The 21,509-nt window shown below is 42.2% G+C and overlaps 2 protein-coding genes across 2 annotated transcripts in view; both read right to left on the reverse strand.

Moving 5' to 3' along the window:
• Positions 1–764: 764 nt before the first annotated feature.
• atg4da (autophagy related 4D, cysteine peptidase a) lies at positions 765–15,900 on the reverse strand. The gene is made up of 11 exons (XM_083765204.1): positions 15,577–15,900; positions 10,023–10,296; positions 9,677–9,760; positions 9,366–9,539; positions 8,185–8,536; positions 7,668–7,735; positions 7,086–7,237; positions 5,973–6,051; positions 5,112–5,188; positions 4,813–4,932; positions 765–2,445 (listed from the first exon to the last, which is right to left on the reverse strand). Exons 2-11 carry the CDS (start codon positions 10,246–10,248, stop codon positions 2,266–2,268), a joined length of 1,512 nt encoding a protein of 503 aa, XP_083621330.1. The 5' UTR covers positions 10,249–10,296; positions 15,577–15,900; the 3' UTR covers positions 765–2,265.
• A 2,826-nt stretch (positions 15,901–18,726) lies between these two features.
• mast1a (microtubule associated serine/threonine kinase 1a) overlaps positions 18,727–21,509 on the reverse strand; it is a gene marked incomplete at its 5' end in the record, with an annotated part of 61,437 nt that continues 58,654 nt past the window's right edge. Inside the window, 2 exons of the mRNA XM_083764485.1 lie at positions 18,727–20,647; positions 20,838–21,025. Coding sequence (XP_083620611.1) covers positions 18,840–20,647; positions 20,838–21,025 — 1,996 coding nt within the window. The 3' untranslated portion in view covers positions 18,727–18,839. The remainder of the gene's footprint in view (positions 20,648–20,837; positions 21,026–21,509) is intronic.

Here is a 21,509-nt window from a genome sequence, read left to right on the forward strand (position 1 = left end):
AGGTTTTTAAAGAAAAAATATATATAGTTGTTCCATAAACTCTAAGTAAATAACTTAGCAACTTAGTAGCAGTGAAATATGTAGCTCAGTATATTTTTTTTCAATAAAATTATCATGAATTTCAGGAGTTTTTTTTTTCAGCATTCTGTGAAATTAGGAGGTTTAATGCAAAAAAAAACACATTTCCTTTAATAATTGGAGATTATAATTGAAAATGTAGGTAAGCGGACGCATATTCTTCCAAGAACAATGATTTGTTTAAAAATCTGATATTTATCCATTACAGACAATTACAGTTTTTGTCCGCAACATAGTTGACCAAAAATGAGTTACCATCTCTGTTTTTTGATTAAATATCTAAAATCAGAACATGCCTGAGCTTGGCAATTACTGAAAACATAATCTCTAAGGAATACTCTGTAAGATAATAATATATTAGAAAATAATAACTTTTTCCAGAAAATGTTAAACTCAAAAGGTCCCGCAATTTGATATTGACCCATATCAAATATCCTCCCTTCTATGACCAAATGTCTAGTCATCTCGCATTAAGCCTCCCTGTTCTGTGTAGCCTAGGCCTTTAAGACGGCAGGGTACTAGTGCTACATTTCAAGATTAGTGCAATAATTTATCTCAATATCAAATCATTACACACAAATTAAATTACATAATATTGCTGAGCTCATTCAGTATTGTAGTTTGACCTGCATTTCTGTTTAATGCAGTGACAGACAGTCACTATAAGTTTCGAGATACACGACATCAGGATTTCAGTGTGCATTTTAATCAGTATCTTCCACTGTGATAGACTGATGAGTGCAACAATGGTAGCCTTTAAAGAAAACAAAACCCAATGACAAATTTGACAATACAACAGTGGTTCTCAAAGTGGGGTCCCCGAGGGGGTTCCATCATCATCAAACGCTTTAAACCTACGTATTTGCATATTGCAATGGTTTTGGCTATTTTCAAATCTTGAAAAAAGAAAACGTTTTTTTAAATATTGTACCCAAATCGTGTAATCCATTCCCTTGCACAATCTTTTCAGATGCCATGGGGATCCACAGCCAAACACATTCATTTGGGGGTCTTTGACATGGAAAAAGTGTGAGAACCACTACAATGAAGACAAACAAAATCCTTCCAACAAAACTTCATTCAAGGAGACATCAGAGCAAGATATTCGTACATTCCTACTACCATATCTTCTGGTACTGTACACGGGTTATCTACTCACCCAACTGGTAGCTACTGTAACTCCTGTTACAATATGAACTTTGTTACAAAATATTTCTGATCTTATATTTATACCCGATAACAAGTCAATGCAAGTGCTGTAATAATGGTGTGAAGGTACGATAGATTAAAGACCTAGCAACTCATAGTAGACATAATTGATTATAAGTGTCAAAAGGCTATATTACTATAGCCTTATTTTAAGAACATAATTATTATACTAACAAGTCAGCCGTTTAAGATGTTGAAGAACTCAAAACCTGGACGGAAGTATGATCAAATCCAACAGTACACTTTTATCAAATGCCCCCGATGACGTGTGCGTATACGTACGTACACACACACACACACACACACACACACACACACACAGTCACACACACGCGATGGTGAAGAATAAAATTCCATTCGGGAAAGTACAGCAGACATTGCAACAGTGATACTAATCTTTACAGGAGTTCTTCTCCAATATTTACAATATATCACCAACTAGTCTGTTCCTTAAATACCATGCACACCAAACATCCACCTCAGTGTCTCCAGTTCAAGCCAGGGTCAACAGTAGCTGCACACTGTACATTTGGAATACTAAAAAGAAAAACAAAACAAATGAGTGCTTGATATATCTCGTCTTACAATACGCACAATAAGCTACGGTAAACATGTCTGGATGGTAAATCAAGCACTGCTTGAGTACTTCAAAGATTTGAAGACATATTTCATGTTTAGGTTGTGATTTTGTTCATTTGCAAAATAGCGTTGCACTTAATTGATGTATAAGAAAAAATGATATATGCATTAAAGGGTGACAATAGACATACGTTTCTTTTGCCATGGGCCAGGGTGAGTGATATAGTGTAAATTAAAGCAACAATCCACCTTGAAGTTGCACCAACAAGAGTGAGTCTACTCCTTCCTTTGAAACAAAGTAACAAACCAAAAAGAGCAGCTCCCTCTTCTTCCCCCTAGGGGTCAATGGTGGAATGGCTTCCATAGCATGGTTAGCATGGTTCAGTGCATTATTGTCTCTCACAGGAATACAAATTCATCAGTACTCCCCATGTTACTCCTGCTCAGTATGCCTAGTGGGGGCAGAATGTGAGTCGCAGGGCTAGTGTGATTGCTGCTTTGAGCCTCTAGTCCATAGTCCTGACCCTGACCCTCCACAAACGTAAAGATGGGATACCTCTCTGTGGACGATGACAGAGCCTGGGGGACAAAAACAAAATCAGATACTGAGCAGATGTAGAAAACTGAGAAATTATTAGGGAAAAGGATGGACATGCATTTTTGAAATGGTTAAACCAAACATTTTTGTTTTTGAAAATAATACTGCATTATACAGAGATGTGTGGTTATATTATCTATCAGATATTATCTTAGCCTGTCTATTCTAATAGACATAGAAGTCTGACGTCAATATCGGTAGAGGGCACAAATCCACGGGTTCATGTACTTTTTATTTGCATTGTAATGCCCATAGGATGATTTTAGATCGCCTCATATAAGAACTGTGTTTGAAAAATAAACATGTCATCCCGGGCCGTTACACTCATACATATGGATATGAAGAATCAACGGACAGAGAAAACGCTATTGTTATTGCTACTGAATTAGTTACATTTTCGCAAGAAACAGACTATTATATATGAGTGACTGACGGTCGTAAACAATACAGAGACACCTCCCTGACAATAACACAGAGACAGTTTGTTTATTTTTGGACCACAATGCATATATGAAACGATTTTAAGATGACCCCATGTTATTCTCCATAGAGAAATTACTTCTATGAACCAGGCAGAACCAGGGGATGAGCAAGTGATGTCAGGACTTTGGCACTCTATAATATTAACATATAATATTAGCTCCGACCGAGTAATCAGATCTTCCACACCATTGCTACTGATCTACCATACAACCATCATCAACTCATCCGTGAAGTCATCCAGAGTTCCTTTGCCACCTCAAGAAACGGACCGATGTCAAGAACTACAGAGCGGTATCGCTCCTTTCCCTTTTGAGAAAAAGGTTGTTTCTAACCATCTTGCACAGAATTACCTTTTGGATCCCAGCCTGCCTGTCAGGATTCAAACCTGCACATTCAACTGAAACAGGCTCAGACTGCCTCACAATCCTCAGTACTCGTTCCTCATCAGGACCATTTGATACAGTCATCCCTCCCCATAAGGGAGCACTAGTTTTGATTTAAAAAAAGGGGATAGTGCATACATATCCCAATCGAAAGTGCAGGAGGTGCTGGACAGCAGATCAATAGTGAAATAAGTCTGCACACTGGCAGGGTATGGACTTTCTTTTTGCCAAGTGCTTGAAAAGCGTCAGGACTACATTTGCTACTTCTCTATTAGCGACCGTAAAGACGACCGTAGTAGACACTTTTTCATGATTGGCTAAGACCCTAAGCCAATGGGAGACATACCCATAAAACCTATAGTCTGAACGGCATAAAACCCATAATCTGAACGCCGCAACATGAGGCCATATTGGCTGCATACTCTGAACACCACAACGTGATGCTGTGAGCTGTGGTGAGGCAGAGGCTGCGGCACACAAACTGATTGTAGATGTTCATAAACGAGAGCTTGCTGCACCTGGCAGTTAATATGGCCATGAGTCATTCTTGTGTCAATGTCAGAACTAGTAGTCGTAGCATGCAGACTGCTTACAATATGAACCATGTACACAATCTGTCCTTTAGCTTTAGTAAGAGGACCAAAACAAGCATTCCTAAAAGACATGAGCACTGAGCAGAGGTAAGTGGGTTAGAGCGTATAAACCCAAACTACAGTATATCCGGTAAGTGATTAAACAGTATTTATTGTGAGGGAGGCGCGCCTTGGTGTCGGCTGCACAGGGAGAGCGTCTGGTGCAGCAGCCTTCCCAGTGTCCAATTAATTAGGCTGATTGGCAGGAGCGAGAAAGGGAATGACATCAATTAGTCTCATTATATTACCTCAGATGAACTGTCCCTGGTACCATATATTTAGAATTTAAACTGCAGGAAACACAGTGATCTAAAAAGAACACAAAATACATTGCCTTTCCTAATGACAAATTTATTGAGACGGGATGGGATTTATTATTATTTTTCTGTGGGAGTGGAATGAGACGAGTGTCAGTCTCTATGCCACACAGACCGTTACAGATACTGAAAATGCATTTAGCTGTTCTCACCAATGGGCGAGTCAAAATCTCAAAGCACAGCTGTATTCATACATGGACTGGCTTACATTCGCCAGAATATCTCACTAGATTCTACTTGTAAGGACATACAGTAGTAACATTGTTATGAATGGTGCTATACAAATAAAGATTCTTATGTTACTGTTATTACTTAATAGATTATCATGAAAATGTATTCTTTTTATCTTCTTTCATTTCATCCTGTGTGGCAACAAAATGTGTGAAAATTATGATTGTTAAACTAATCTTGATATGATTGAAGCAGGAAAGAGAAGTTATTTTATTAAATGCAAAAGTGGTATGCAAATACAATGTGGATTAAGCCCAAGGGGTGAATATGTTCTATGAGGCACTAGGAGACTAAACACTCACCACACTGACAGCAGAGCAGAGAGACTCAAAGTCCTTTTGACTCTTGGCATAGAAGCCAATGGTGCAGCTTGGATCCATACGACAGAAGGGCATCTTTCTGGGTGAGCTACAGTGGAATGACTAGGGGGAGAGAGAGAGAGACAGAGAGAGAGAGGATCTTTAACCACTTAGGCCAGCAAAATAGCTGATGCCCAAAATAAGGATGCCACTTCAATATTACAGAGAGAAGCGACAGCACCGGAGAGAGAAGAAGAGATCAACTCAACGATAGAGAGAGAGACAGACAGAGAGACACTAACCTCCAGTGGAAAGTTGACTTGCGAAGCATCAACCACAGGCTGACAGTAGTGAGGGTCCAGATAGAGTAGCTGCTCATCTACAGTAACAAACAGAAAGGTACAATTAGCACCCAATGATTAGAAACCACTACAACTCTGGACAAGGAGTGGAAAGCTTCATTGGAGGTTGTAGGAATGGAATGGTGAGGACAAACAAAAAGGCATTGGTTGAGCCCAGGTGTCAAGTTTAGGCTCCATGGTAAATGGTGCATTTATATAGCGCCTTTATCCTTTATATTGCGCCTTTGACCAGCTCAGTGGCCTTAGAGTGTTAGAGTGTCCGCCCTGCAACTGGGAAGTCGGGGTTCAATCCCTGGCCGGGTCATACCAAAGACTCTAAAAATGGGACCCAGTGCCTCCCTGCTTGACACTCAACAGGTAAGTCCCTGCGACATACTAGCGTCATGTCCAGAGGGTGTAATTCTACATAAAGCCTCACGCTACAGAAACAGGAGATAGGCTCCTGCCCTATGGGCCTCATGTCATGGCTCGGCAAGGCTACTTACTTACTTTATCCAAGGCGCTTTACATAGATCCCCCATTCACACGACACACGCACATTCATACACCGATGGCAGCGGAAACCATGCAAGGCACCAACCACCACATCAGGAGCAATTAGGGGTTCAGAGTCTTGCTCAAGGACACTTCGACACCAACTCTGGGGGAGCCCGGGTTCGAACTGGCAACCTTGTGGTTACCATCCAGCCACTCAAAATACGTAATATCAAGTGGATAAGTGTATCTACTATAAAGACTCTTATGTGCTAATAACATCTTCCTTTTTAAATAATAATAAAAATAAAGAATAAATCAACTTACCTTGAAAGCCAATGAAATACAGTGAATGTTTGGGTTTGCCTCCAATGATTCCAATACAGCATTCCAAATTGAGGATGTTCTGGAGTGGAATATATAGAGATTATCATTCAGAGGTGGAACTGAGAAGAATACTAGATTACTAGTATTACTAAATATAATCCAATCTTAGATTACCCATCACCAGATGAATAAATGTAACTAGAAATGTGCGCTCAGTAGAATGCAATTCTCTGCCAGTGCCAGCCCAGGGGGCATGTTCTAATAATAATAGCGATGTATGCAGTTAAATAACTATCTGTGGCCATGCAAGATATGATCACCAGTTGTACATCATATCTACTGTCTTCCTCCCGGCCATGTCCTGATCACATCTCAAGACCGCATTAGAATTGTATCCATCTTGGTGCAAGCTTTGCAGAGTGTTATTAGCACTTTAAACTCTGTGAAAGGAGCAAAAGAATGTGTGTGGACAAATTTACGAGACTTGTAATAATTTGGGTTTTGGGATATAGTGTCACATTCATGAATGTATTACAGTTTGATGTTGGCCTGTACGGGCAAACTGCAATTAGCTAGTTCCAGTACAGTACATCCCAATTGTCTAACTGAGGGACTGATGTGTTGTAATTGGCTAGCCTGGCGGCCCCAGGTCACTTATCCCAAACGGCCGATTGCGCCGCAATTATTAACAGAATAAAGATTACAGAGTTTGTTATATTAAATATGTGCTCACGATAAATATGATGCTGCCTAATGCCTAGTGGTGTGCAAGATTACACACACTATACAATAAAGTAAATTTCCTGAAAATGTGATATTTTTCTTTTCCTGAAAGATTAACATGTTGGAGTTAGGTGGTTAGGTGGCAGAGATATCATTGCTCCCTATCACACACAGGGACGCAATTATTCTTTGTTAAAAATCTAAGAAAAAGTGATTTTGGGTGTCCTGTCACGTTTGTTATACAGTGGATCCATAGCAATTTTAAGTGTCTTCACTTCAACTTCTAACTTCAACAAACTTTATTTTTCTTTTGTGCAGTGGGTAAAAGACAAAAAGTGTCAAAATAAATTAACGAGTGTTTATGTACTGTATGTGAAAGGGCATGCCGACCTTGACACATTCAATGTAGGAGGGGTTGAGTGTTTCTCCGCCCAGTCGCACAGGTACCAGGATAATGACCGACTTCCAAGACTGACCGGGCAGCTCAGGGACATTCTGGTTCAGAGAAAGGTCACAAAGGCGTACCACATCCTCTTTGTACACTGGCGCACACACACACACACACACACACACACACACACACACACACACACACACACACACACACACACACACACACACACACACACACACACACACACACACACACACACACACACACACACACACACAAAAATAAGGTTGCTTGCTTGATGGCAAAGACAGTACATCAGAGACTTACTGAGTAACTTATCATGTGAGACGCACACAGAACACATACTTATACTGCGGCACAAATTCAGAGGCTGCTAACTCACCACTGACTGCGCATCAGAAGTCATGAGCGTCTACATTACGTTACACGTAATTATACACACTTATTATTACGTTTGATATGCTCACATACAATGCTATGCTAGCATATCAAATTCACTGACACACACACATTACACAATGGGAGCATATTCAAGATCAGTGTGTTGTCAAACTCACCAGTACAATCCTGAGCCACATAAACAGCCAGATTGGGGACATCCGTCGAGGCTCTGGCCACTGCTTTCCTACAAACACAAGAGGACCAGGACAGTAAACATTGTGTATTCTACATTCTTTAATCCTATGTTTCCTCTCCTCTTGGCACAGAAACCTTTTCAATACCCTTTGTTCATATTGTTCCATTGTTCAGATATACATTTAAAACAATATTATTATCTCTAAATAATAAATATACGTGTAATAAGGATATGATTTTACCAGAAGGAGCATGAAATTATGACATTAGTAAGTGCCATTACACTGGGCACAGAAACTACAGATTATAACCTAGATAAACCATAAGGAATATAGAATCGAATTGACGCTGAAGACACAGAGAGGGAGGTAAATCAGACTCCAGCACGTCATCAATATAGGTGTGTGTTTCATCCATTTTAACTCCCTTTAATGTTTACCATCAAGTGTAAATAATTAGTAAACCATTTCCAGAATCTAGTAAAGCATCAGTGCTTACCGTAGTATATGTGCTACTACAGATGGGCCGTACCAGTCTCCTGCTTTCTTTCCTGAACTCTTGCCAAGCTCCACCAGCTGGTGAACCCCAAAGGGTGCGGAGGGCTGGTCCCCAAACCAGGTCACCAGCCTGCGATGGATGGGCTCTGCCTGCCTGTCCCTCACAGACTCTGGTCTCTTCTTTTGGGTAGAGTTGGGTGCTTGCTCGCCTGCCAGGGACTTCTGGGGGTTTCTGGGACCTCGAGGGGAGCCAAAGGAGGGTATAGGAACCCCCCCGGCACGGGCTGGGGAGCGTGGTCGAAACACCTCAAAGTCCACATCGGCCAGTTGCTGTGCGTCTGGCCAAGCCCAATCTAGAGAACATAAAAAAAATGCTTGAGATTTTGAAACATGGCCGCATTTCTAAAAAGCGGTAAGTAACAGACAGACATAAAGTAGACAAGAAAAATATAGACAGGAAGAGAGAAAGAAACACAAAAAAGTAGAGAAGTGACGCAAGGAAGAAAAAAAAGAAAAGAAAAAAACAGCTGCTGAAAGAAATAAACTGGGCCAGACAGAATGAGAAAGACATTGGTCAAACAGCAGTGGAAAACAGAATCTAGAGTAGCTGAGGAGCTGAGGAAGACAAAACGGCTCTGGGCCGTGGCTGAGCGGTCCAGGCACCTGGAACGCGGGTTCGAGTCGCGAGCCCATCTGCCTTTGCCACATGTCTTCCCCCCCCATCTCTCTCCTCCTTTCCTGTCCAAAGATTACTGTACCCGATCAATAAAGGCAAAAGCCAAAAGAATATATATATATATATAAAAGAAAGAGACACGGGCCAACTATCCAGAGAAACAATAGACACTGAGCTGACAGGCTTGCGCCAGCAGAAGAACAAGGGACGAACCGAGGGACTAGAGAATGAAAGAACGAGTCCGACAAGAAAAGGTACAATGAGGTCAGCTTGTCAGTCTCGAGACTATTACCGGATTCATGGGAATGTTAGTGATATGGGCGACTGGACGGATGGGTGAGGTTTGCACACGGTGATTTGTTTTCAATGAGTGCTGTGTGCCAAGCAACAAAACAATTACTAATATAGTAATGACATTCCACTCGTGTAGCACTATTGTTTTTAGTATTTGCCCTACCAGATTTTCAGTTTCAGAAACTGGGAGTGTATGGACAAACGAGACAAACCTGTGGGCATGAAATGGACCAGCAGGCCCTGTGCCAGCAGCATCTGCCCGCTGCGTAGCATGCAGCCCCAGCCACAGTCCGTGGTCAAGCTGGAACCCTCCAGCTGAGGAAACTCTCTCCTGTAAGTCATCCACAACCTGGAGACAAATGCCAGACGGAAACGTTCCACCTCATCTGAGAGAGAGAGAGAGAGAGAGAGATAGATAGATAGAGGAATTAATTAAGAGAAGAAAAACGGAAATGTAGCGAGTTTCCCTTTTAAAACATGACGTCAACAGCTCCATATCTATCAGCACCTGTGTCCATCTTACCTTCACTGTTGAGCAGATAGGTGTGTCCCAAGATTGTGACTGGAGAAGTCTTATTGAAGGAGGTCTTAAGCTTGACTGACCAGCCTGAGGAAGAGAGAGAGAGAGAAGAAGCAGGGAAAAGAGAAGTTGGAGAGAAAAATTCCAAAAGATGGCAAGCAGGGAAACCAAAGTGGAATATGCGGCTCAGATGTAATTTCTCATTTATTGAGAACACTTACACTTTAATGTAATTGTTGCATTTTGAAAAGGTCTTTTTCCAAAGGCAAAATATTTGTATAAAATACATGAATGGACACATCATGCACAAATACACTGTTCCCTACAGAGCAACACACAAACAACTAACCATATTTGACATTGTTCCACGCCGACATCAGCTTGGCTTTCAGCTTGTCCACTTCGTCCGGCTCCCCGGCTGCATCTCTGTTGTTTGTGTCTGGACTCTGGCCTTGACCGAGGCCAAACAGTCTGCCCTGCCGCTCCGGGGTCTGGTGCCTCCGGGTCTCCAGCAGCTCATCCTGCATCACCACTCCCCCAACGTACTGAGCCGCACTGGGAGAGATGGAATTCATGGCTCCTTGCTCTTAGAGCCGAGATGCAGTCCTCATTGCACTGAACAGCTGAGTTGAAGGGGGAGCGAGGGTAACATATTATTTGTTTGTCAGGTCACAGACAGGTAGGGCTGTCACCATTACAAATTTAAGTTGACGATTAATTGTCACTCAATTAATTGTGATATAGGATTTAATTGTGTTGAACATTGGAGCATTAAAATTTGTGTTTCCGTTTGTCTTTAAGGCTTCGGAATCACAAATTGCACAGGGCGGATATGACAAATAACTTAAATATACAAAGAAATCACTGACACATTTAATATATAAATATAATATTTACAGAAATGGTGGATCTACAAGCTTACAACACGCCACTGCTATTTCTGGAAAATATATGGACATTTTTTAACATGGAAACGATTGACGATTATGCAAGAATAATTGCCATTATCTTGAATAATTGCGATTTCCTCAAAGAATTGTGATTATCTCAAAGAATTATGATTAGACGATTATGTAATAAACTAAGAATTGTGGACAGGCATACAGGGGTAACATATTTGTTTTCAGGTCACAGACAGGACATTTTCCATTCAAGACAATGCTGTATTTTGGAGCACGGAAGAGCAAACCACAGCGAGCTTGGACTGTGTTTGATGCAAAATCGCCAAACAGGTGCGTCTATATTAACAAGTGAGAAGTTGTCACGTGGCGCAAAAGATGTGGCACTAGCCAATGAAAAGATGAGATGTGGCACTAGCCAATGAAAAGATGTGCCCATAAAAGATGTGCCCCCCATACCAACATCTGCGCAGCCGTCACTAGCTCTCAGCCCCCCCCCCCCCCCCCCCCCCTCCCTCTTTGGCTGCTGTAATGTGATCGCCCCTATGGATCTCCCTCTCCGCACTCCGCAGAGAAACCTTACCTCACCATTTCGCTTATTCCTTCTAAATCTCTGTATTTAAAATATAGCTGGCTCAGCGAATGTCTTAGTTACATTAACATTGTTCTTAGAAGGTACTTGGTTTGTGCCTAACTACTACGATTAGACAGATCGCGTTTGTTATTTCGCTACTGCCAGTACTTCTGATTGCACGCACACACACACACACACACAACACTACCCCGTGTCCCACACACACAACACTGCCGCGCGGATTTAAGCTGTCAAACCTATTTTGTTAAAGTTACATATGCCACAGACACTTGCCTGAACTGTGCAGCTGATATATATACAGCATTGTCATAATTAAAAGGCGCTTTATAGCTTCTCTCAGCTCAAAGCGTGTATGAATAAGGAGATAAATGAACAGCTGACGTCGGTGGGAGAGGACGTCAGCTGTGTGTGTGTGTGTGTGTGCGTGTGTGAGAGGGAGGTAAACAGTCAGCAACACGTTAAATTTCTACTTCTACTAAAGAAAGAGGCAGCGATGGAGCCATAAGTCCATATCCATAAATTCAGGGACATAAATTGCGCAAAATACTGTTAAACATGACGGCATCAGCCTGCTGCATCCTCCTAGCTGAACTTGTGTGCTAAGCTAAATCATCATACAGAACCACAACAGTCAACACGGCATTGACCAGGGTTGCCACATTGACTGAGAGGGAAACAAGCAACCAGGTCTATGAAAATGTTAACAGGCCAGATCAAGTCAGAAAATAAATCTAGAATAAGCAACAATATTGCTGACTGTCAAACATCATTGTCCAGTGTTGTTTTAGAGCAGTGGTTCTCAAACATTTTCATGTCATGGACCACTAATATTCTACATATATATATTTATATATATATATATATATTATATATATATTATATATACTATATATAATACACACACACACCGGTATATATACAGTGTACACAAACCGTATATCTAGGTGTGCCCCGAGATTTTTAGGCTATGAAAAGTGTGCCCTGGGACAAAAAAGGTTGAGTTAAGCGGTGCCCAAAAGGTAGATCACGATCTACCAGTTTAGATTCTATACTGCTAGATCGTGATCTACCTTTTGGGCAGCGTTTTTTATTTTATTTTTTATATTCTGTTTTTATTTTCAAATTTTCACAAAATACACAGAACACTCGTCCACAGCCCTCCCCCCTCCCCACATACAAACCCACATACATAGAATACAACACAGTTAAAGCATAATAACAATAATAATTGGGCACCGCTTAACGTCAGATCAGGGGTTTTGTCGGCCAGCGCCAAAAATGCTCCCCGACAGCATAATCGGAGCAAATACCGGGCAGTGTGTATGAGCCATAACGTGTTGACTACACTACACTACACTACACTAATAAGGACACATAATAATAACTAATAACCCATCCGTTACTACATGTGGAGTCAACTCCCGCAATTTCCTTCTTCCCATAGTGCGCGGCAACGTCACTCTGCGAAATTCTAGTACTCTATAGTAGTAAAATAGGTCATCAGGTGTCTGTGCAAGGACGTGGGCCACATGGCTGTTGCTATGTTGTAGTATTGTACATGATGTTTTCTTTTGTGTTATTTTTCTTTTGTGTTATGAAAATAGTCAATCGATGTGTTGCACCGCAATTCGCTGTGAGCTTGCCATTTTGCTATTTCTCTGTGACGCTGTTAGACGAAGTGTAGAATAGAGATTAATCAGACTAATAGATTTACTTGATTGTGAAAATCCGTTAGATATAAAATTATATAAAATAACAAAAAAAAACCCTGCTTCTTCTTGCCCACGGTTACGCCGATTCAATATTGTGCAAAAGCTCTATTCTATTTCTGTTTATCCTCAAACCGTTTGCTGTTTACTGACTTATAAGTGACAGAATAACTAGTGTGGGAGTGTCCAAGGATATTTCATAGAGGTGGGGGGGGGACTATAATCTGACAGCACTTTAGATGTGCATATTCCATGAAACAGTCACATCACATGGTATGCATTTGCAGATTCCGCACACTTGCATTCCAAACGTTTGAAAACAGTGAAGTGTACAGCGATTTCATTACTCTGTGAATTTACAAAGAGGAATGAGTTACACAATACATGAAACAGAAACATATCGCCACAAAGGATCATGTGACATGTGACTTTTCTCTCACTTGCACAAAAGAGTTGTGTAGCTGGAACAAGGAACACTGTCTAGAACAGTATAATTTCATCTCCAATGGGAAGTCAGTTCAATTAAAGTCAAATTTGTCATGTGACAACAGTGGGCTAAGCAGCCTGTGAACCTCTATCACAGAATCTGAGGCAGGCAACTATACACAGGCGATCATACATAATTAAAAAATTAAAAGCAGCTAATTAAATTCCTATTAACGTAGAAATATAAGCAAGTGCTGTGATACGGCATTATAATATGTCCTCGTTTGTTTTATCAAACTGCTCACTGCTGGACTGAATCTATTTAATCTACTTCTGTCAGTGTCAACTTGGGTCTCTGTAAAAACAATAGCCTATTTTGGCACGCTCTGCGACTGAATTAAACACTAAGAATGTCCCATAGGTTTTTTACACATCATAATAATCTGGTATAATTGTGTTATACCTCAATGATGTATGTGGCACATACATCATTGAGGTATAACATGATACTATATGTGCCTCTTAACAATATTATATGTTCTGTATTTAGTTCAACTTCAATGTTATTTCTTCCCTTCATTTAGGACCTCCTCTTTCCTATTCTGTGTGGTCTGACTATTACTGAATTGTCTGGCCATGCTTAGGCAAGTGCTACTGGGGATCCATTCCATAATAAAGTAAAGGTTGGGCAACGTGACGTGAGTCTGTTTGGCTTCTCATAATGTCAATGGAGACAGACAACAAATATCCCTCTAGCCTGCGTGGGCACTGGGCGGCTGTCTATTATGATTCTGGGAATGACCACGTTACTTTGCCGCAATTTGCAATTCTAGATTTTTTTTAATAATGGGATGAATCTAGAGTTGCAATACTCTCCATTGACTCCCCACTCATCCAAATTGCGTTGCTTGTCTTAAACGACGTTAAACTCACCAACATTGCAGCTCTAGGCCAAGCTTGAATTATCCTCTTTCAATCTGCCAAGCTTTTGTTTCAGAAAAATCCCCCGTAGACATGTTATATGAGCTACTTTCTGCCAAGAAATTCTGTGCAGGTGATTCTTTTTCTAAGTGCTGGAGTTTGGAACCACTCGTCGTAAGTCACTGAACGGCCTAGCCCTCCAAGCAGAACCCAATGGTACTGAAGTTTCTGACATTTTTGACGACACAGACCATGGGGTCCTGTTCCAGCAGTATCCTGCCACCTGGTACGCGGACATAATAAAACATAAACACCGTGTTTACGGCCTGTCTGCGCTCTTTGACGACTTTTTTTCGTGTGAGGGCTTCTGAATCTGTGAACTATAAGTACCTATACATGCCGCTGCGAATATCTCCTGTGGCGCGGAAGCCGTTAAGTATTTTTAATCTTTGTTTGACCGATTTGGTCGCTTTGATTCTTCTCTTCCTTCCTTGTTTATTGACACCTCATTGTACCGCCTATCTGGCTAGCTAGTGGCGCTATAGCTATGACAGAGCAGATCAGAGGCAGGGACGTAGCCGCACAAGCCAACCGCACACCGGGAGGCGGTACAATAAACGGTAAACAAACAAGAAGAAATAAAGCGACCAAATCGGGCCAAACAAAGATTAAAAATACTTAACGGCTTCCGCGCCACAGGAGATATTCGCAGCGGTTTGTATAGGTACTTATAGTTCACGATTTCAGAAGCCCTCAAAGGAAAACAGGCCGTCAAACGGCCCAGATACGATGTTAGTGAGCATATTTATGTCCGCGTTCCAAAATTCCCATACGAAAATATAAATATGAACAGGGACCCTACACAAAGCGACATCAACATTTCAGAAAAGCTTTATGGAGGGTTCCGAGAGGGGCTATGAACGGCCCTGCGTACCACCAGTTTCGAATTTGCACATAATGCAGGAGGTATCAGCGCGACTCCTTAATAAAAACGAGTGTTTCCAAAATTAGAAAAAGAATCATCTGCACAGAATTTCTTGACAGAAAGTAGCTCATATCATGTCTACCTCTACGGTGGATTTTTATGAAATAAAAGCTCGGCAGATTGAAAATACAGGCAATTGGGTCGTCCACTCACAGTTAACAGTATTTGTATCGAGTTTGTGCTTAAAATGTACTGTAATTGGTGCTGGTTTTAATTAAATGGCTACTAGTACTGTACTGTAACAATGCAAAACCAACACACAGCATCAACTGCAATGCACTCTAAAACAAATACTGATCATTTGTATGTCAATATATAGGTAACTTTCACCAGTGTGTTGTCAAATACACGTTATTAAGAGTGCATACCTGGCAGGGCACGCTGTCATCTCCGGGTTTCGATCCTTTATGCTTCAATGTAATCCAATCTTCAGTGAAAGCACTGTCTGCATAGCTCGATAAGGTTAGCTAACATAGAGTTTACATTAGCCTGGTAGCTTAGCTGTCAACGCAGACGGGCATTCCCAACAGCAGATGTTCGTACAGTCGTGTAAGGTTTGCTTTCTTCAACAAAGGTCGTATTGGTCGCTCTCAAATTGAGAGGACAGACATGATGATAACTCGTAAATAAATAATTATTCTGCTGCTTTCGCGGATCAACGGGTTCTTCTTCTGATCTGGTTCTCCGTTTGACAGCCCAAGCAAGCAGAGAACATTTACTTCCTGTGTCGCACCCCCCGGGAGCACGCGATTGGTTAAACGTCAGATGTAGCACATCTGATTGGATGTATGGCATTCAATAGGAGTCAGGTGTAACATTTTACGCTGACTGACAGTTATGTAATTTCTGAAGTAGCCTATAAATGAAATGGTACTTGAAATGTTACACTACTACACATTTCATTAATTTGTTGGAACTTTACATCATTGTAACACTGCATAATAATAATAATCCCTCTGTTATAATTGTGTTATACCTCAATGATGTGATATAATAATAATATATGTTCGGTTCAATGTATATTTCTTCTCGTTTTGGATCTCCTCTATTATATGTTGTAATGTGGTCTATTCTGAATTGTCTGAGCACCATTTTGTATTTAATTTGATATTCAGAATTTAGAAATTTGTTTTTGGGAGTCACAAATAAACGATATGGCAACATTTGGATCAAATATCTGAATTTTATTACACATACTGCACTTCAGGTGTCTGCATTTTAAATGACATCTATCACAAACAAAGTGCCCCATATGATACAATCATACAAATAAATACACTTTCAGTTAACAGATAAGTGGAATGTAATTATGCTTGTACGTGAATACCGTACTGTATATAGTTCTCCAAAGTAACTTCATACACATACTATTTAAAATAAAGTGCATCTCACACTACTCTTTTCATTAGTCAGAACCAGAACTGACTAAAAGCACAAAAGTCTGGGACAGATTCCTCTGATTAGTAAAATGCCTGCAAGTGGGTGCAAGATTTGTACAAGATTAAGTATTAATTAATAATTGTTTTTCATTGACTGATTTGAGCTGACCTGATTTGTTTTTACACCAACATAAGGTGTTCTTGTCACTAGAATTTAAGGAAAATCTTTATAAAACTGTATGCCCTATTCAAAGAAATGTAGAATTAACAGTCCTATATGGAGAGACAGCAACATAAAAGGAATGATTCATGTGTCACGTGTACAGTACATTTAATTAATTACTGCAATATTCTGCATAATCAGGAAAAAAATGCATATTCACTAAGCCTATTTCTTATGTCCCTTCTGTAATATATCTGTGGTTATCTGAAGCTAGCCAACCAACTTATTGGAGATAACAAAGCATTATGTTGAGGCAATTGTGAACCAGGAGAGGGCAGTGTAACATGCCTTATATAACAGACTCCATGAGCACTTCCTTGCAGATCTTCACACAAAACGACCCTCTAATTCATACAGTAGCAGTAACTAGGCTACAATAATGGACAAGCAGTCCATACCTGCCAACAACTGTAAATGCCTTGCATAAGAGATTATGCATATTGGATAGTGTAACTGTGAACTGAGATGAATGTGAAATTCACTGTAGGCCTGTCTTTCCTTTAATTTCAATTTAAAGGTTTACTGATGTTCACAAATGAGAGCATAAAATATATATTATGATTATGATCTATATCCACTGTATAGTGCCTGACAACACAGTTTGATTACAGATTAGCAGGTTTATTGTGATACAGAATAACAGCACTAAAACAGACCTGACTCTACCGCCCTATCTTATCCACTCAGCCCTTTTATAAACAAGCTATGCTACATCCATGACTGCCTGCTTTCCCCTTTAGGTTCAGATCAATACACAGGGTTCCTGTACACAAGCCTGCCTTCAAAGGACAAGGACAAATATCTATGTTATGTATACAACTCGAGTTTTTACAAGTATCTATCCTAGCAGTATTTGCTGTGCCAGTGATAATAAGAGTAGCGGAGGATTTTCTTCCATGTGGCAAAATATGTAAATGCTATTAGACACTGAATGCTGTCCATTTATTTCCAGTCTATTTTTTATTGTAACTCCATATGCTGATTTGACGAAGTATGCTAATCCCAAAAGCACACGTATGGTGCACACAGACATACTAGCACATATACACACACGCACGCACGCATGCACGCACAGACAGACGCACACCAAATCATCAAAATCATTGCATACCAACATCACTACCTCCTATTACACTGTACACGGGCCGGGTGAGTGGGTGTGTGCCTGTTTGTGTGTAAAAGCTGCAGGAAGGAAAAAGCAGAGTGAGAGAGCAGGCCTCTGGTGGCTCTCCTGCGTTGCAGAGATAAGGGCTGAGCACAAGCCTCAGTCAGCCAAGCTTTAGGCCATGGCCTTCAAATAGCCACCAGAAATAGACCCATTTTGGTGGCTTACAGCCGCTCCGAGTCATCATGCACCAAGAATGACAGACAAGGCTGTAAGACTTTACTCGATGGCTGGACATTCGCCGAACGGAACGCCTCGGCTGGCTAGACAAAGCAACTCGCAGAAAGATAACTGCTGGATGGAAAATAAACAATGATTTTACTCACCCGTTGGCCAAACTCATCACATTTTGTACTGTGTCCGTTTTTGTGTTGTGTGAATGCTAGATTGCGTTGAGAATCAGTGGATCATCTGCATTTAAATCATTGGCTGTAAGTGAAAGGTTTAAATGGCTTCCTCTGATTGACAGGAAACATAAATGAGTGTCTGAAATTCTAAATTGAGTGACTGGATTTGGTATTCACAGTATTCAGCATGTTTTGATCAGTAAAGCACTTGTTGACCGTTTTGTATCTATTATACATAAATTACATACATACCATGACACGCATTCCCACATACACCCACACACATACATACATCCATCTGATATAGACTTTTACATAACATGGGGTGCCTTCTTATTAAATAGTACTTTACATTAGAAAACAACAATAAGCACACCTTTACAGAACGTATTCATTTCACCTTATTTCTTATACATTTGGAATGTTCATGCTCTTTTTTAAGTGCTTCACATAATGCTGCATTGTTCTCCTGAAAGGCATTTTTATTCCCAATTTTGTATCCCATATCTACATGGGGTCACATCTTCTGGTGGCTACTACCTGTGGCAGCCTTCTCTCGCATCGAGCTAACAGGACTTTGGGTTACGACTGCAGGCCCACAAACCGCCCGGCCTCCGGAGGGAGACTCTCCCCTTCCTGCCGAACTACCCTGCTTCTCCTCCACCGTCTTGGCCTGCTGCTCTTTGTTCTTTGCTCCGTCCTGGTATCCCAGTTTCATTGGCCCAAGGACAGTCTTGGCCACAGCCGTTAGCTGGGTGACAAAGCTCGTCTTGTCGCCGGGTGAGATGGGGCGGGACTTACAGAGGGAGGGTCCGCAGAGCGATGGGGTGACTCCGGTGGGCGATGGAGACGGGGAAGGCGAGTGCTCCTCCACCACTTCCAGTCGACACTTGTCCTCCCAGTCCAGAGTGCCTCGGTAGCAGTTAACAGGCCCCAGGCCCTGCCTGACCTTTCCGAGGGAGAGAGGCTGTCCATGGGGAGGGACAACAGGTGGAAGGACCCTGGGCGGGAGCTTAGGGCTTTTGGAGCCGAGGTCTGAAGTTCTCGCATCATTGCTCACAATACCACTCTTCCTCAGACTCTCCCCCATAACCGATGGTTTAAATGATTTGTTTATGCTCATTGCCAGGCCCTGTACGGTACCTCTATCAAGTACAGGGGTTGTGCCTTTGCCTACGTCACCATAGGGCAGGCATGTCTTACTTGTACAACTCTTACTGTCCCCTACCTGCTTTGGTTCATTTTTGCCCCCTAGGTTGTCCTGAGGATCTATCATATTAGAAAACATACTCCAGACTGTTTTGGGTTCCTGATGTTTAGGAGAGGAGACTGTTTGAACTTGGGGGATGTTGTCAGGCCCTTTCAGGCCACCAACATTCCCCGTTGTCTTGGTGGCCGTGCTCTGGGTTGTAGTTCTCATGGTGTCCTTACTTGGGGACTGAAGTCTGAAGGTTTGACCAAGCTGGGAAGTCAACGGGTCACTTCTAAGAGATTTCCCAGGTAAGGAAGACTGGATCTCTGCGGCTCCGCCTCGACTTGGGGATTTCTCTGCGCCTGCTGCTTTATATTCTGTGTCTTTCTCCCTCTCTCTCTCCATTTCCTTCTCCCTCACTCTCTCCCTTTCCTTCTCCCTCTCTCTCCCCCTTTCCTTCTCCCTCTCTCTCTCCTTCTCCCTTTCTCTTCCAGCCAGAAGCGCTTCCCTGCTTAGAGGCGACTCCTGCCTGCCAAGCCTCCTCACAGGTTTGAGCACACCAGTCTCTGGGGAGGCTGAGTGGGATGGGGAGGCCAGGGAGAAGTGCAGCGGTGGGGGGTTAGATGGCAGGTTTTCCCCATCAGTCTCAAGCAGGCTCTGGAGCCCCATCTCGCAGAGGAAGGCGTCTTTACGGTAGTCGGCGTGTTGCATCTCCAGGCTGTGCTTCCTCAGTGGTCCCCCCAGTCCCCCCGTGGAACTGGACTGAGTCAGCGGCGAGCCCAGTTTCTCCGCCGACTGGACCCGCTTGAGCAGAGGGGAGCGAGGGGGCTCGGCGCTCTTGGGCCTGGAATGGACCACAGGGGGTGAGGAGTGGAGCTTAGCAGGGAAGGTCTGGGTGGTGTTGCAGCTCCCTACTGTATGGCCTGGTAGCGGCGGAGGAGAGGCCTGGGTGGGAGAGGGGGTGTGTGCCAGAGGGGACAGGGGGATGTTGCCGGCAGACTTGCAGCGGGCCGAGCGATACTGGCGGTGGAGTTTAGGGGAAAGGCCATGGAGAGAGCTGGGCCTCATGTGCTGGGAGGCAGCGGGGGAGTTGGGGGTGCTGGAGGCTGGGGAGCTGCTCTGGGAAGATGCACCTGGAGGAGAACACAAAAACACAAAACACAAAAAAGATGATCAGCAGCTACTGCACAAGTACCTACAGCACTGTTTGCCAATTTATCAACACTCAAATGGAACCAAATGGACCCTTATACGAGTCCATTTGGTTCCATTTGTACACTCTCTGGGTTATGGGGTCCTTCAATTTTCACCAGCCGTGCCTACCTAGATATGAGGACTCCGGTGTGGATCGATAGCCCTGTGTGGGGGATCGGGCTGACAGGCTGTGTGTGGGCGAGCCAGGCAGGCTCTCACTGGAGGAGAGAGAGCGGTTCAGGGAGGACAGGCTGCGGCTGGTGTGGATCAAGTTGGACTGCTTTGTGATTTTACGGAACAAGGAGTTACGCTTCTTACTGCCAAGGGAGAGACGATGGGAAGAAGACAAAGGAGATTGTTCAAACCTTTCAATGTTGTCAGTTAAATAAAAAATAACATAATTTGCATTAACCCATTTAGACGATTCTACAAATGCCTTCTAAATCCTGAAAAACCTCATGTTTCTATGTCAGTCGTTTCTATGTCTATGTTCTATGTTTGAGACCTGTCAGTCTCAAACATGTCAAGGACCCCCAAAAATATATGTAATTGGCCGCCGACCCCCATCTGAAAATATGTTGTTCCAGGGACCCACGCAGAAGCAAAGATTTTAGTTAAAAATGTTCTCTCTGAAAGAAAATATAATTATTCAAAGATTTGTGCCACATTTTCACGATAAAAAAAAAATAGTAGATCTACAAGAGCTCGTAGCGCAGTGCCGCACTATGAGCTTGTAGATCTGCTGTTTTTCAACAGCTAAAGTATAACATGATGCTTAAGACACCAAAAGGGGTTCCCGTC

The sequence above is a fragment of the Protomyctophum parallelum genome (assembly GCF_964188405.1).
Source record: "Protomyctophum parallelum genome assembly, chromosome: 5".
NCBI lineage: Eukaryota > Metazoa > Chordata > Actinopteri > Myctophiformes > Myctophidae > Protomyctophum > Protomyctophum parallelum.